General features: G+C 44.8%; 1 protein-coding gene across 2 annotated transcripts in view; it reads right to left on the reverse strand.

The window, feature by feature from the left end:
• SLC7A11 (solute carrier family 7 member 11) overlaps nt 1–17,341 on the reverse strand; it is a 74,999-nt gene that overhangs the window by 43,101 nt on the left and 14,557 nt on the right. For both annotated transcript variants that reach the window (XM_068154007.1, XM_068154006.1), the window contains 3 exons: nt 9,172–9,297; nt 7,107–7,206; nt 3,032–3,076 (listed from right to left, as the gene is read on the reverse strand). In XM_068154007.1, coding sequence (XP_068010108.1) covers nt 3,032–3,076; nt 7,107–7,206; nt 9,172–9,297 — 271 coding nt within the window. The remainder of the gene's footprint in view (nt 1–3,031; nt 3,077–7,106; nt 7,207–9,171; nt 9,298–17,341) is intronic.

Here is a 17,341-nt window from a genome sequence, read left to right on the forward strand (position 1 = left end):
CAAAGCAGCTGAACGCTGCAGCCACAGATCCTTGTAAAACAAACATCAACTTTATGCTGCTTCAGGTCCTGCTAATGCTGTATGAGGGAAGCACTTTAACAAAGGTGAATAAAGAAATGAGTCCAGGCTTAAAAATGAAACATCAAAAGGGGGTTTTAGCAGGACACAGAAACAGCTGCTTTGACATCTTATGATAATTGGGGTTACAACAATGTCCTTTTTCTTGCACAAAAGAAGGAACTGGGACATTTCCAAAGTGAGAATTCAGCACTACTTCCAAAAGTGTGTTTGAAAAGCAGTGGCATTCACTTTCAAATTATTATTTCTTCCCCTTTTTCCATTCTGCCTTCTCCAGCACAAAGGGCGTTTGCTCTCCACTTGGCTCTCTTCCATTGTCGCTGTGTCAGCTCGCTCCATCTAGGATTTCATATCACCTAGGTATCTCAGTGCCTCAGGCCCACAGTATTTATCCTATTTATAGCCCTAAATCTGCAGTTTATTGTGCCTGGGCAGACTGCTGCACCTACACATGCTCCCAAAGCCCTCAGGAGCTCTGTCTGCCTGTTCAAACAGCGCTGTGCAGGAGCACAAAGGAGGCTTTCATCTGGACGAGGTCATGAGCATCCCCTCCTCCCCTACATTTCCAGCGGCACTTGCTGGATTCCAGCAAGCTTTCCTGGTGCCACACACACCATACCAAGAAAAACAACTCCTATGTGGAAAACTTTCCTGTCTAAAAGTAGATATTTCCACCTTCCTGTGTATTTCAGGGCATACTTTAGGCCCTGACCCTTCTCACCCTCCACAATATCACAAGAGTGGGGAGGGAGTCCAGGACCTACCACATAAATAGGGGCTCAAAGCCAGGTCTCCACAAGCATGACTACATGAAAACAGGCTCAAAGCCTCTATAAGTGTGGGCACTTGGCAGCTATGCTACAACTCCTCTATTTGTTAGCCTTTCTGTTCTACCCTGCCCAGGTCTCCCGCTACCCTTCGCTGTGGGTTTGCAGCGGGCTGGTTGCTGTGGGGAGCATGCCGATCGTTCATCTCAGCACCAGCTGCCACAGGTACTTTAAAAGCTGCTGCACACCTGGAAATGTGCAACTGTGACTGATTCCCAGACAAACATTTACCTTGGCATGCACAGCACAGGAGGTGTCACCGTGCTCACCTCTGTGGCTGCAAGTAATTTGCATCCCAAGCTACTGACAAACACTACAAATTGCACAGCTGGAGCTGTTAGAGGCTCTAAGGGGTTCGAGCCTATACTTCCATCTTCCCTACTAAACCCAGCTGCATAATACCCCTGCAGCACTATATGCAACCTTTAACATAAGGCATACAACAAGAATGAAAGAGAAGACAACATTTGAGTAAAACAAAAATGTAACAAAAAAGAAGCAACTGAGTTCTAGTAAATGCCTCCAACAGCAGGGCAACTAGTGGCTCATCTGACACCTGCACTGTGTGGTGCAAGCCAAGGCAGTTGCCCCTGGCATCAGTCCACACTATTCCTTTGCCCTGTGTCTTTGGGAATGGTGCTGGAACAGGCCCCTGTTCAGCAGGATCTTTCCAACCAAACCATTCACAGGTGGCAACTGGATTAAAAACACATATTCCATTTCATTTCATTGCATGCTTCAGGTTGACAGAGGCCAGAATCCCCATTTACAGGTGGTACAGGGTCTCTTGTCAGCACAGTTGGTAACAATCCACTTCCCTGCCATGATCTGCCTCTTACTTGGCAGTGTTTTAAATCTCAGTCTCCTCTGTGGTAACTTTGTAATATTTGTAACTTTGTGTGGAGACTGAGATCCCAGCACCCTGCTATAAACACTGGGCATCTTCACTTTTTATCTTCTGAAACTGCAACCCCAAGAAAAAGAGGGATAAAGGAAAGCTTGAACAGCTTTCTGCCAACATTCCACGTTCAACATTGAGACAGAGCAATCCTAGAATACACTCAACCAGAAAGGCTATTTGTCCTGCAGCCCCACTAGCAGCACAATGAGAGGGGGTTCGTCTCTTCTCCCAGGCAAGCAGCACCAGAACAAGAGGACACAGTCTCAAGCTGCACCAGGGGAAGTTTAGGGTAGATGTTAGGAAGAAGTTCTGCATAGAAATAGAGATTGGCCATTGGAATGTGCTGCCCAGGGAGGTGGTGGAGTCACCATCACTGGAGATGTTTAGGAAGAGACTGCATGGGGTGCTTGGTTTATAGTTGACTAGACAGTGTTGGATGATAGGTTGGACTCGATGATCTCAAAGGTCTCTTCCAACCTGGTTAATTATATTCCATTCCATTCCTGCTCATTAATTCACAATTTGGTTTGACCAGGCTTGTTTGTTGCTTGAACTTTTCAAAGAGGCTAACTTTGTTTTCTTCCTGACTACACATACCAAAACATATTTACCAAAATAGATGTGCCAAATCCCATTCTCCCTAACAGGACAGCTTTTCTTTCCCTATCTTACTGACAGGTGCTGTGAGTATTTGTCACTGATTCATAGCAGACTCCTACCAATATCCCCAGTTGGGCTTAATTGGATCTGAAGCTGAGCTGTGTGTAGTCAAGATCCTGCAGCTCTGAGACGCCTTAAGGAGAACCAAGCATTTGATTAATATTTAAACACAGCAAAACTGCCAAATATTGCAGCAGATAAGTTTCTTGGGCAAGGTTTCCCTGACAGGATACCAGCAACTTCCACTGAAAGAAGCCCCTGATAGCTGTTTGTATCTTGAGGGGGAGAATCAGAGCCCTGGAGATCTCCTTAGTTTTCTGCTTTCTGTGCACATAAAAGCAGAATGCATAACAAGGTCACGGCAGGCCAAAAATAGCAAATCTTCAAGCAGTTGCAATTCAAATGGATACCAGATCTGCTGGAAAGCAGCAAGCAACTTGACCAGCATGCAGAATTTCTGAAGATCTCTGCTATTTATTTTTCTGTTTGGTAGCATTTTAAATTCTACAACCATTTCTCAAAAGCCAAACCCATTGCTTTAAAATGAATAAAACCAGGCACGTACTTTTCGGGGTTTTCCACTTCTTCAGTGACAAAGTTGAGGTAAAACCTAGAAAAGAGTCAGAAAATGTGTTACAAGAACTTGGTGGAGTTTGAGCCTCCGTTTCCCTTCCTGAAGAATCAAGAGGATGCATTTTGCTAAGCACTGCTCTTAATTATAATAGACTTGGGAGACCTGTGTTTGCATTAAGAAGAGTTGAGATTGTAACCTTCCCTCATCCCCACACTCAGGAAGAGACATTCTCAGACAAGATAGCACAGCAGAAAAAGGTAAAAGCTATGCAACATGGTTGTAGATACATTTTTGTCTCTTTTTCCCCAGCTTACTCAGGCAAATTGTGGTTTGCCCCCATTCCTATGCACATGCACCCTTCAAACCTCATATTCTGTTTGTGGCTGTAACCCTTCATGAGGGAAGGTTATACTGGCAAAACATCTCTTCAGGGTACACAGCAAGGACTTCTTAACAATAAAAATAAATGAAGCCTCAAAAAGAAATCCTCCTGAAAACTAGGCTTCTGACACTGGTGTGCTGTATGTGATCCTAAAGCCAGGCTGCTAACCCAGCGTGCTCTTGCACAACCTCTGGTAGCACAAGTAGCGCTCTGGTGGCATTCCAGCAGCATGCAAGGGACAGCTGGGTGTGGGAATTCATGCCTGCTGCTCACCAGGCACAGCCCTGCATACAAAGCAACCACGAGCCTCAAGGTCACTGAACCCTCTGTTCTGCATTCATTAAAGCTCGGTCTGAGCATCCTGGGATCACACAGATGTGCCTGGCTCAGATATGGGCACAGAGTCACATCCTGGCTAATTACACGCCACAGTCAACACAGTGCTTATGCTGGCTTTCTGCTTTTATACAGGAAGACAAACGACATCTGACCCCACACTGCTACAGTGAGAGACAAACAGCGCCTGATTTGGTAGGAAGTCTGTGAACTTCTCTGCACCATAAGTCCTGGGCCAGATCTGGGTTAGTAGAGCGAGTTAGTGCAGGCTCACAGTTTATAAAATGTGACTTTGTGACCCACCATGAAACTCCATAAAACCAGATTGGTCATCTTGTACTACAACCTGAGATCCTGATCCTAAGCTTCCTAGGGCAGAGAGAATAAAAGAAGTTGGGATGGGTCACAGGGGAGATGGCTTCTGACAGCTAATACATTCAACTATTTCTTGGTTTGGTTATATGGCTTTAAATTAGAGAGGGGCAGATTTAGACTGGACATTATTTTCATAGTTTCATAGTTTCATTCAGGGTTGAAAGGGACCACACGGATCATCTAGTTCCAACCCCCCTGCCATGGGCAGGGACACCCCACACTAGATCAGGCTGGACAGAGCCTCATCCAGCCTGGGCTTAAACACCTCCAGGGACGGGGCCTCAACCACCTCCCTAGACAACACATTCCAGGGTTTCACCACTCTCATGGTGAAGAACCTCCTCCTCACATCCAGCCTGAATCTCCCCACCTCCAGCTTCATTCCATTCCCCCTAGTCCTGTCACTACCTGAGATCCTGAGTAGTCCTTCCCCAGCCTTCCTGTAGGCCCCCTTCAGATACTGGAAGGCGACAATTAGGTCACCTCGGAGCCTTCTCTTCTGCAGACTGAACAGCCCCAACTCCTTCAGTCTGTCCTCATAGGAGAGGTGCTCCAGCCCTCTGATCATCCTTGTGGCCCTTCTCTGGACACGCTCCAGCACCTCCACATCCCTCTTGTAATAGGGGCTCCAGAACTGGACACAGTACTCCAGGTGGGGTCTTGTGTCCAGTTCTGGAGCCCACCTGGAAGTTCTTTACTATAAGGATGGTTGAATACTGGAACAGGTTGCCCAGAAAGGTGATGGAGACCCCAACCCTGGGTACATTCAAGGCTTGATGGGATGCTGAGCAATCTGATCTCTTTGAAGGTGTCCCTGCTTACTGCAGGAGAATTGGACCAGCTGGCCTTTAAAGGAAGCTTCCAGCCCAACACATTCTATGATTCCTTCTGGTCTTAATCTTCTTTTTAGATAGAAATAAATTGACAAAAATGTGATCAATCTCATTCAAAAACATACTTCCTTGAATTCTTTTCTCTACTTGCCCCTTCTCACCCAGCATCTTCTATACCAAAGAGTCTACATTTGCTCTTTGCAGGACAAACCCACGCATGTAAGAGATACCTCTCTTGTGTTCTTTAAAGCTGTTTCTTTGTGAGTCAATAGTCTCATAGACTATGCACAAAATTCTGCATGCATCCTAGGATACAACATCAAGACTTGCAACACTCCTTCACATTCAGCTCATTGGATTGATTTAGCCCATGAAACTGATAGTGTAAAGGTATTGACACTCCACTTAATGGTCTGCTCTTCTGTGCTCTGAGGCAATCAATTTGAGCTGGTGACAAAGACAAATAGGCAGTTGAGAAGAACCACTAGCCAGATTAGGTCTTTTCCTGATGATTTCATTTATAAGTGGCAAATAAGGACCTTGAAATAACAGTCAGAAGGTGTAAAGGGAAAAACAGAGAGGATTTTTATTGTAGGGGTTTGAAATTTTAGGTGGGAAATGGAAAGGAATGGAGAAAAGGCAAGAGACTAACAGCATTTTTGATGTAACCCTTCACAGCAAACAAATTCTGCCTTGGTGATGAATAATACCAAGAGCCTTGAAAATTGCCTTCATGTAAAACCATACAATTAGGCTATTTTAAAAGGGAGAAGCCACCACATGTTTGGGTGTGAGAGACAGAGGCAGTTCTGTGAAAGAGAGGGAAGAAGCTAAGAGACTCCCTGCATAATGTGTTCAGTTTTCTCTGAGACTTCAAAATGCCAGGTTCTTTTCTTATATATCTATCACAGATAAAGGCCTTAAACTCCCTTGGGTTTCCCACACCACCATTTCCTATAAAAGTTCTCTTCAGTACTTCTGTGTTCATGTTTATAATGCTCCTGCAGCCAGGGAGTTAGAGACAGGCAAAGAACTCCAATGCTTGGCCCTTTGTCCCTCTGAATTAAATAAATAAAATCCTTATCTCTCAGCCCTCACCTTTTGTGCAAGGTAAAGAACTTGGCTGCCTGGGAGGCTATGGAAAGGAATGGGAAGACCTGCAGACAAAGCTATCTCAAAATAAGCCCACTCTGTGCATAGCAGTCTTTTTCTCTCCCCCCAACACTGCTGCTGCAAAAGCACATTGGCACTGGGCAACATGGAGCCCTTGCTAAGCATGAATAAATCGTGAGGCAGATTTGAAGAGAGGCAGCACTTTTCAAACCAGCTGCTCCTGTTCTTTGGTGGGGGAGCAGGGAAGAACTTGAAAGCAGGCTCTGAGCAGGATACTTGAAGGCAGATTCTCTTATCTCTGCTCACAGTCAATAGCATTTGACTTCTGTGGAAGCCAGTTGCATTTCTTGTTAAGTGGGGTCCAATTCTTTCAGTGCAAGAGGCCTAAGAATCTAAGTTTTTTATCTTGTGTTGCCATCTATGTGATGTTGGTGTGATTGGCTTCTTATTCTACAAAGGCCGCTTTTACACAGGAGAGGCTGAGCCCCACACAGCTTTGTTAACAGCTCATAGATTTGTTTTTCATGTACCTACTGACTTGCTCAACAGAAATTAAAGCTCCATTACCCCTTTTATCAAAACACTTCATGAAAACTGAAGAAGAGTCCTTTCTTGTTTCTTGCCTTGAGAGCAGAAATAAAAGCCTGGTTTGTTTTATTATCATTACTATTATTGTTATCACTGTTGTAGTTATCACTGTTATAGTTATCACTGCTATTGTTATTACTGTTATAGTTATTACTGTTATAGTTATTACTATTATTGTTATTACTAATATTGTTATTATTGTTTACTGTGTTTATATATTGTGCAGTGGAGAAGGAAAACCCTTCGCAGAGCTGCTGGCAGAGTAACCACTGAGCACGTGCCACACCAGTGAGATCTAACTCTTTCACTACATGATGCAGTTTGGCCAAACCATAAAACAGAACATGCTACTAATTTCCTCATAAAAAAAGTAAAACCCTGTGTTAGAACATATTAGTTTTGTGGGTTTGGTTTTGTTTTTTTCAGGACTAATACTTACCAGCCTGAATAGGCATACATTCCTGAATAGAAAGCAAGTGGTAATCCCATAACGCTGGCATCATTCCCTGCAAAGGCATTTTTAAAGTGCTGGGTTTCTCCTGCAACATCAACACAAAGAACAGTGAAAAAAAAACAACCAAACAAGCTCTTTGGTCATCTACTGCCTTAAAACAAATAAATATATCGCACCATGGAACATTTAATCACCAAACAGTTCACTGACTTCACGTTCTGCCCTTGACCTTAATTTCTGACCCAACCCTTGCAGCTGTAATGTGCCCGCAATTGTGAAAGGTTTCATGGTGTCCCTAGTCAAGCAATGGCAGAATCTGACCTATTCAGGGTTTCTTTTCAAGGCATTCTGAGCTTGATGACACTCATGGCACTGCCATCTCCTGCAGTGACTTGCATCAACATGAAAGAGCAGAGTGAGCTCGGTAGATTTTTGCTGTGGAAAATTTCACTTGCTTAACATTTTAATCAAAAGGAACATTGCTGGCATTTCACTCACAAGCAGCAGCCTTAAGGTCAAGAAACCCAGCATCTTAAACATTTCTACCACTGAAACATTTAGTAACTCCCTGCCACCTTTAATAACTCCCTGCTGTATTACCCTTAAACTGAGTAAGAATTACCCATCTATAAATGCAAGCATCTAGGAGTTGTGTTATGCCCTTATTCATTCACAAGCTTGGTGGTTTGTAAGACCTCCCTACAATATCCCAGATTTCCTTGGAAGCAGTGATTCTGCACAGAAAGAGCAGGAAGAAGCAGAATTCATTCAGGCTTATATTAGCAATGGGTCAAATCCTCCACCCTTTACTTGGTTTTCACCAAACTCTCAATCAAAATTTCCTCTGAAGCGGAGCCCTTTTAGGTAAGAGAAAAGCTGCAGGAAGAGGAAGGTTTTAGTGGGGATCAGGGACCATATCTGAGCTACTTAAGGCTAGCAAACCCCATCCAAACCTGGTTCTGGCCAGCTCCAAAGGTCTAAGAAAAATGGGGCAGAGAAGAGCAGAAAGAAATTTTGGGCATGAAATGAGGCATTGCAATTACCAGAAAGGAAGTGAAAAACATGAAAACAGAAGTAGTGAATCAGCAGAGTGCTATACAGGAAAACTTTTATTTCAGAGTCCATTGCTAACCACAGAGAGCTGCTTGTCCCCAAGAAACTGAGCTCACCACAGGGCCCAACACTGTGCTGCTGACTCAGACAGGAGTCTTTGTGAAGCATCTTAAAAGAGCATCCCCAGGGAGAGAGCCAACAACTGTGATAATTTTTGTTAGATAGTATCTGCCACCAATTCATTATGAAGAGCTGCCTGTTCTGACCCTCTGTGCCGCAAGGCTGCTGGCCTTTGTGTAGTTATTGTCTGGTAGTGGTGTAAGGAGAGTGAGCTGGGGCTTGTCAGCCCTCACACCCAGTGCTGACAGGGCTCAGGTATCTGTATGCTTTAGGTTTTTTACTTAGGAGTAAAGTATGCATGCAGCATGAGCATTCACTGCTTTCAGGCAGGAAACCCATGAAAGCAACCGCTGACTACAGTTTCCCCTGCCAGTAAAGCACCTTTAACTTCACAGAGTGGCAGAAGGGCATCCATGACATTATTTCTTTCATATATTCTCCAATTCTGAGCCCAGTCTTCCACCACATACCCTGTACCAAACAGCACTAGGCATTAACCCAGTCAAAGGAGTCATATTCTGCCTGGACTGGGCACATGCATTTGGGAGGGATATGCTCATCCGTCATTAAACTCCATCCTGTCCCTTTCACAAAGTTCAGGTTAAAGGCAAAGCACAGAGAAGAGCAATCATGTTGCTCATTTGCAAACCAAGTCTGATCTGAAAAGACTCATTGGCATGCTGAAAGAAATACCAGTTCATCCCAGTGTAGTTCCACTGCTAATCAATTACATGAGAGTACAGGGCTTGAGTTAAGCAAGCACAGACTAATTAAGAGATTTTGCTGCTATAAGCACTATTTGGTGAAGGCAGGTGGAGAAAGACTGGGGAGGGTAAAGATAAAAGCACTTTAAAAGCATTTACTTTTCATTTCATACCTTTAATTAGCTGGATAACTCCAGGGACTATAATTATCAGAATTGCTACAAGCTTGCAAAAGGTAAGGAAAATCTGAATGCGGGCACTCCAGCTGACACTCGTGCTATTCAGGACCATCACCAGTGCTGCAAGGGGAAAAAGAAAAGTCAGAAAGGAGCACTGAAATTACCACCCCCAAAAAAAAACCCTCTTTGCCAGAAGAGAGGCCACACATACAATAGCTCCTAATACACTGAAGGAAATAGACTCCAACAGCCCTCTCCAGCTCTCACTTCTCGCATTCCTCTTCCATATGCTGCATGAAAGGCTGAAGCTGAGCCCCTCAATCCGACCCACTGTGCAGCCCATCCACCTTTTTGTTCTCTGCCTGGCTCCCTCCACACCACATTACAGCTTTGTTTAACCAGAATTGTTAGCTCTTGGTAGATGCCTGGCTGGGAGGACTCTGCCTTGGATGAAAGAGATTAATTGCCCCATTCCTGCCATTCCAGACTTCTGTATCAGTGTTGGTTTGTGTAGAGCTTTGCATTTCCATAAGACAATAACAAGTTGACAATAACAAGTTAACAATCACATTAAACACTTTCATTCCAACTTAATCCCTCCATAAACTTATCACTCACTGTGTTGTTATTTACCCCACATCTCTTTCCCAGTCTTTCTCCCCCCTTATGGCTGTACCACCAGAGATACACAAACACCTGAGTGCAGGTAATATTCCTCTCCATGCTGGGAATTTGGGAAGGAAAAAAAAGACCTTTCACTTCTTGAAAATAAAGCCCAGATCTGTGCCTCACCAACACACACAGAGATTAGCAAGAAGGTTTTTTTTTTTAATGTCCTTTCTACTCAGCTCACATCTCATTCTGCTTCAGGAAGGGTTTCACAGAATCACCAAGCTTGGAGGAGACCTCAAAGATCATCGAGTCCAACCTGTCACCCAACACCTCATGACTAAACCAAGTGCCACGTCCAATTCCCTCTTGAACACATCCAGGGATGCTGACTCCACCACCTCCATGGGCAGCACATTCTGATGGCTAACAACTTTCTCAGTGAAGAACTTTCTCCTCACCTCCAGCCTAAACTTCCCCTGGCACAGCTTGAGACTGTGTCCTCTTGTTCTGGTGCTGGTTGCCTGGGAGAAGAGACCAACCCCCTTCTGGCTACAACCACCCTTCAGGTAGTTGTAGACAGCAAGAAGGTCTCCCCTGATCCTCCTCTTCTCCAGGCTAAGCAGCCCCAGCTCCCTCAGCCTCTCCTCATAGGGCTGTGCTCAAGGCCTCTCCCCAGCCTTGTTGCTCTTCTCTGGACACGTTCAAGTGTCTCAATGTCCTTTTTATACTGAGGGGCCCAGAACTGGACACAGGACTCAAGGTGTGGCCTAACCAGTGCAGAGTCCAGGGGCACAATGACTTCCCTGCTCCTGCTGGCCACACTATTCTTGATGCAACAACACAAACACAGAGAAACCCAGAAAGCAAATCAAGCAGCCACAAGCAAAAGAAACAAGCAACAACCAAGAAGGAAAGAAAACAAACAAACAAAATAAAACCTCAAACAAAATAAACCAAAACAAACGCCCCAAACCAACCACAAAAATGGAAAGAATGGAAAACGTGAATCAGTTCACTGGATGAAAAGTCCCTTTTCACCCTCTGCTGAAGGGAAAGGCAAAGGTAGGCAAACCAATCTGCTAGCTCCTGTTTCCTGCTAATTCATTATCTGCTCATCCCTGTCCTCCAGTACTTCAAATTCTCTGAAGGGCTCCAGGTTGTCTCTACCATCAGCCACATCACACATCTTGGGACACATAAAAAAACCCCAAATCACTGAATTGCAATCTCCTGCCAGGGTCTGGAAGCTAGTTTGTATGAGATAGCATTGTGAATCTGGCATGCTGCAAGCTTGCTGGCAGCAGAACCCACTGATTTATCCCAAGTTCTATGCACAGATTCCGTTCGCTGCCAAGGCCAAAAAATATATCATAAAAAGATTCTTCTCTGTTTAAACCAAAAGTGGGCTTTGTTTCATGGAAAAAAAAAAAGGGGGGAGGATTCTAAGTAAGCTGGATTTCCATGTAATTTCTAGGTATTTCTGACAAAATAAGAATTCCAGGAGAAAAGAAAAAAAAAAAAAGAAGAGGGAAGAAGAAATAAATAATTGGGTTTTAAAGTATCTTCTGGAACTTTTATTTGGAAAAGAGAGAGCCCCACTCTCAAGTGATCAGTTTAAAGGAGAAAAGAGAGAGCCCCACTCTCAAGTGATTGGTTTAACAATGGAGAAAAGAGGGAGCCTCACTCTCAAGTGATCAGTTTAACAAAGAAGAAAAGAGGGAGCCCCACTCTCAAGTGATCAGTTTAAAGGAGAAAAGAGAGAGCCCCACTCTCAAGTGATCAGTTTAACAAAGGAGAAAAGAGAGAGCCCCACTCTCAAGTGATCAGTTTAAAGGAGAAAAGAGAGAGCCCCACTCTCAAGTGATCAGTTTAGCAAAGGACAAAAAAGAAAGAGCCCCACTCTCAAGTGATCAGTTTAACAAAGGAGAAAAGAGAAAGCCCCACTCTCAAGTGATCAGTTTAAAGGAGAAAAGAGAGCCCCACTCTCAAGTGATCAGTTTAACAAAGGAGAAAAGAGAGAGCCCCACTCTCAAGTGATCAGTTTAACAAAGGAGAAAAGAGAGAGCCTCACTCTCAAGTAATCAGTTTAAAGGAGAAAAGAGAGAGCCCCACTCTCAAGTGATCAGTTTAACAAAGGAGAAAAGAGAAAGCCAAACTCTCAAGTGATCAGTTTAATAAAGGAGAAAAGAGGGAGCCCCACTCTCAAGTGATCAGTTTAACAAAGGAGAAAAGAGAGAGCCCCACTCTCAAGTGATCAGTTTAAAGGAGAAAAGAGAGAGCCCCACTCTCAAGTGATCAGTTTAACAAAGGAGAAAAGAGAGCCCCACTCTCAAGTGATCAGTTTAAAGGAGAAAAGAGAGAGCCCCACTCTCAAGTGATCAGTTTAACAAAGGAGAAAAGAGAGCCCCACTCTCAAGTGATCAGTTTAAAGGAGAAAAGAGAGAGCCCCACTCTCAAGTGATCAGTTTAACAAAGGAGAAAAGAGAGCCCCACTCTCAAGTGATCAGTTTAAAGGAGAAAAGAGAGAGCCCCACTCTCAAGTGATCGGTTTAACAAAGGAGAAAAGAGAGCCCCACTCTCAAGTGATCAGTTTAAAGGAGAAAAGAGAGAGCCCCACTCTCAAGTGATCAGTTTAAAGGAGAAAAGAGAGAGCCCCACTCTCAAGTGATCAGTTCAAAGGAGAAAAGAGAGAGCCCCACTCTCAAGTGATCAGTTTAGCAAAGGGGAAAAGAGAGAGCCCCACTCTCAAGTGATCAGTTTAAAGGAGAAAAGAGAGAGCCCCACTCTCAAGTGATCAGTTTAACAAAGGAGAAAAGAGAAAGCCAAACTCTCAAGTGATCAGTTTAACAAAGGAGAAAAGAGGGTGCCCCACGCTCAAGTGATCAGTTTAACAACGGAGAAAAGAGAGAGCCCCACTCTCAAGTAATTAGTTTAAAGGAGAAAAGAGAGAGCCCCACTCTCAAGTAATCAGTTTAAAGGAGAAAAGAGAGAGCCCCACTCTCAAGTGATCAGTTTAACAAAGGAGAAACTCACAGCCTCACTTTATGTTAATTTTTCACCAAAAAAAGTTATAAAAAGCCTTCAAGATCTAGAGATGTTCTGTGTTTCAGAGCTGAGGGATTACTGCCAAAGGAATCACTTGGACTTCTGCAAAGCGCCACTTAGTATAGTATCATAATATTGGTCACAGTTGGAAGGGACCACAAGGATCATCTAATTCCAACCCCCCTGCCATGGGCAGGGACACCCCACACTAGAGCAGGCTGGACAGAGCCTCATCCAGCCTGCTCTTAAACACCTCCAGGGATGGGGCCTCAACCACCTCCCTGGACAGCCCATGCCAGGGCTTCACCACTCTCATGGTGAAGAATTTCTTCCTCACATCCAGCCTGAATGTCCCCACCTCCAGCTTCATTCCATTGCCCCTAGTCCTGTCACTACCTGATATCCTGAGAAGTCCCTCCCCAGCCTTCTTGTAGGCCCCCTTCAGATACTTGAGATCCACATACTTATTTTTGCTGTATTACCTCTATGGATACCCATGCTTGGCAGAAAATCCCAGGGGCCTGATTCTTTCCTCTACTATGCCAATACCACCCTGGCATAGTATTACTCATTTAAATGTTTAAAGACCTCTTTAAGTTGCTGCTGAATATTAGCACTAATTGAGCCCCCCCCCTCTTTTACTGGGGCTTGATTACCAGGCAAGTTAAGAACTGTCATTTAAGCAACAGAGTTAAAATATTCATTTGACCAACAGCACTGAGTTATGAAGAAAGCCCAGGGCTTGTTTATGGCACTGGATTATTCCAAACTTCCAAGAAATTTCAAGATATTGTTCTCTGGGTTTGTTTTTTTTCCAGAGGCTGAAACCCAGGCACAGACCAGGCCACAAGAAAATGTCAAGGAGGAATTTTTATGTCTAAGAAAGTATCTGGAATTTGACATCCAGCTTATTCAGAGTTCAAGCTGACTGCAGCAATCTGTCTGCTACTTTACACAGGTCAGGACAGGTAACATGAGCATCCCCCCTGCAGACAACTCTCTTCCAGGTGTTCTAATGATTGGTTTCACCTTCCTGATATATGTATGAGAATGTCACTGAATGGCAAACTAGTCCAAACAGTAACATCAGCTCACAGGGAAACTCATCACCTTCCTTGCTGGCCAGGCAGATCGGGGGGGGGGGGGGGGGGGGGGGGGGAGGGAAGCAGGAAGGTTATTTTCATGAGGACAACCTGCTTGTGAGCAGGCTGTGTCAAAATCTTCTCCATCCCCAAACTGTGAGTTCAAGCCAGCCAAACATTTCAGGGGAGACTTTATTACTGCTTACAACTACCTGAAGGGAGGTTGTAGCCAGGTGGGGGTTGGTCTCTTCTCCCAGGCAACCAGCACCAGAACAAGAGGACACAGTCTCAAGCTGCACCGGGGAGGTTTAGGCTGGGTGCTAGGAAGAAGTTCTTCACAGAAGGAGTGATTGGCCATTGAAATGGGTTGCCCAGGGAGGTGGTGGAGTCACCATCACTGGAGGTGTTTAGGAAGAGACTGGATGGGGTGCTTGGTGCCATGGTTTAGTTGATTAGATGGTGTTGGATAATAGGTTGGACTCGATGATCTCAAAGGTCTTTTCCAACCTGGTTAATTCTATTCTATTCTAACTGGAGAGTGAAAGGCAGCAGAGGAGCCATGAAGATAGCTACTAAAGAGCAATAAAAGAATATGACACCTGTGCCAGGGTTTGAGAGGGAAATTATGTCTTGAAGTTATGGTCATTATTCAGTAACTCTCTTCTATGAATGGAGATACTTCAAGAAACTGCTTTCAGACGCATTGATAGAGGATAACAACAAAGCTGGTAAGGAAGCAGCAATGCCCCAAAGAAAAGAACAGTGAAAGGAGGACTCATCTCTGACTTTGCTAACTAAAAGCCAAGCACCTAGCCTGGCTGCATCTTCAGGGAAGTGACACTTACCTCCTAAAACACCTCTTTTAGATACCTAACTCATGAGATGAGTTGCCTCCCGGAAGTGTCTCTTCCTCTTTTTCTCCACTAATCCTGTGGGGAGCCCAGACAAATCCCTTAAACTAACCGTGAGATGAATCCTAACTGAGGGGAGGATGGAGTGAGACCAAAATGGGGTTCGAGAACAATCCAGCACAATGGTAACATCGATCACAGTGCTTGTCAGGCTTTCCTTCCTTCACACAGCCACAGCTAGAGATGGATAAGGAAATGTAATGGGAGAAGCAGCAGCAAGCATTACATCCTGGCCTACTTTTCAAGAATATATGTACCAGTGCCACAGCAGGAAACCAAGGAAACTGCCCTCCCTTAACTTGTCAGGCTTTTAGGGTCAAGGCATTCACACAAAGCAAGAAATACCCTCAATTTGCAGATCCTAATGAGTCAATTAAAACGAAGGCACAAAAGCACCCATCAGAGCAGCTTTTTGCTACCTCTGCAAGCCAAGAGAGGTCTTAATTTAAGCTGCTTCTCAGAGTCAGTGGTAAGGAGCAACATCTGTAACATCTGCTATGATGGGGAGGGGGGGAAATGAAAAGGAACTTACTACAGGCACACACCAAACATGACAATAAACCTTTGGGCTTGAGTATTGGCCAGCAAAGCACTGATGGATCTGTTGACCTTGGGTTTCAGGGACAGAGTTGCCGTTAAGAGCCATATTGTGATTTGGACTTTTTGGGGGGTGATTTTTATTTCAAATTCCATCCTGGGGAACAGAAAGTTTGCTTTGGCAGATTGCTTAGAATCCCTCAGAGCAGTTGTGATTTGGAAGGGAATTTTGTGCCCAGCACATGCTTTCTTCCTATAGACACTAAACCAAGAATTAGGGGGGTTTTGTTAAAGGGCACCACCTTCAGTAGTTCCACTTTAGCTCTCATCTCTGCAGCACTGTTGCTTCTTTTTCACTGCAGAAGCAATGAGGTGGAATGGTGGGGAGTAGAATGGGCTGCAGCCCCTCTAGGAGAAGCATTTGTTAGCAACTGGTAGAGGAAGCAAGAGCGTTTTCAATTCCCCATTACAACCCTGGCTGCATCCATGCCAGGTAACCTGTTGTTAATAGGCTGAAATTGAAGAAAAGGAGGTTTAGGTGGAAAGAAAACTAAATTAGGAAAGCCATCTTGTGACAAGGATGGGAAAAAAACCAAAAGGCTACAGTATTAGGTGAGGCCTTGGAAACTCCCTCACTGGAGGTGTTAAGACCAATTGAGACAAACATCTGCCAGAAATCGTTTAGATACACTGATGGTGTTTTAGGGCAGGGGATGACCTAAAGAGCTTTCTAAGTCTCTTCCTACCCTTTCTAGTATGATCAGAAAGAACGAGGTGAAACTACAGGACAAAGTCTCAGTCAAGGACAGACTTTAATGGTGCTTCCCAACACTTTCCCTAGTGAGAGACCCAGTGAGCACCCTGTTAACAGGCACAAGAGGGAGGAAGGAGCAAGAGTGGGTGAGACACAAGTCTTTCTATTCACTTAAAATTTTGACTGGAAGCAAACACTACCTCTGACACCATTAAATTGGATTATAAAATCATCAGGGCTCCAGTGAGTCTGTTCAGCTCAACACACTTCCATCTTACCTACCACTGCCTACATACACCGTACAAAACATTCAGAACAATTACCACCGCAACAGCTAATTCTTACCATGCAAGGAGGAGAGGAAGTGGCCTCAAGTTCCACCAAGGGAGGTTTAGATTGGATATTAGAAGAAAATTCTTCAGTGAAATAGTTATTAAACACTGGAATAGGCTGCCCAGGGAGGTGGTTGAATCCCCATCCCTGGAGGTGTTCAAAAGACACAGAGATGTGTTGCTAAAGGGCATAGATAATGGTTTGACTCAATGATCTTTTCAGCCCGCAAAGCCAATCAGATCCTGGGCTGCATCAGGAGAAGTGTGGCCAGCAGGTCGAGGGAGGTGATCCTCCCCCTCTACTCAGCCCTGGGGAGACCCCACCTGGAGTACTGTGTCCAGTTCTGGAGCCCCTATTACAAGAGGGACGTGGAGGTGCTGGAGCGCGTCCAGAGAAGGGCCACAAGGATGATCAGAGGGCTGGAGCACCTCTCCTATGAGGACAGACTGAAGGAGTTGGGGCTGTTCAGTCTGGAGAAGAGAAGGCTCCGAGGTGACCTAATTGTGGCCTTCCAGTATCTGAAGGGGGCCTACAGGAAGGCTGGGGAAGGACTTCTCAGGATCTCAGGGAGTGATAGGACTAGGGGGAATGGAATGAAGCTGGAGATGGGGAGATTCAGGCTGGATGTGAGGAGGAGGTTCTTCACCATGAGAGTGGTGAAGCCCTGGAATGGGTTGTCCAGGGAGGTGGTTGAGGCCCCATCCCTGGAGGTGTTTAAGCCCAGGCTGGATGAGGCTCTGGCCAGCCTGCTCTAGTGTGAGGCGTCCCTGCCCATGGCAGGGGGGTTGGAACTAGATGATCCTTGTGGTCCCTTCCAACCCTGAATGATACTATGATACTATGATCTTAAAGGTCTTTTCCAATAGAGTCATTTCTGTAATTCAAGTCAT

This window comes from Melanerpes formicivorus, unplaced genomic scaffold (assembly GCF_026170545.1).
Source record: "Melanerpes formicivorus ecotype bairdi unplaced genomic scaffold, bMelFor1.0.p_v2 SCAF_27, whole genome shotgun sequence".
NCBI classification, from domain to species: domain Eukaryota; kingdom Metazoa; phylum Chordata; class Aves; order Piciformes; family Picidae; genus Melanerpes; species Melanerpes formicivorus.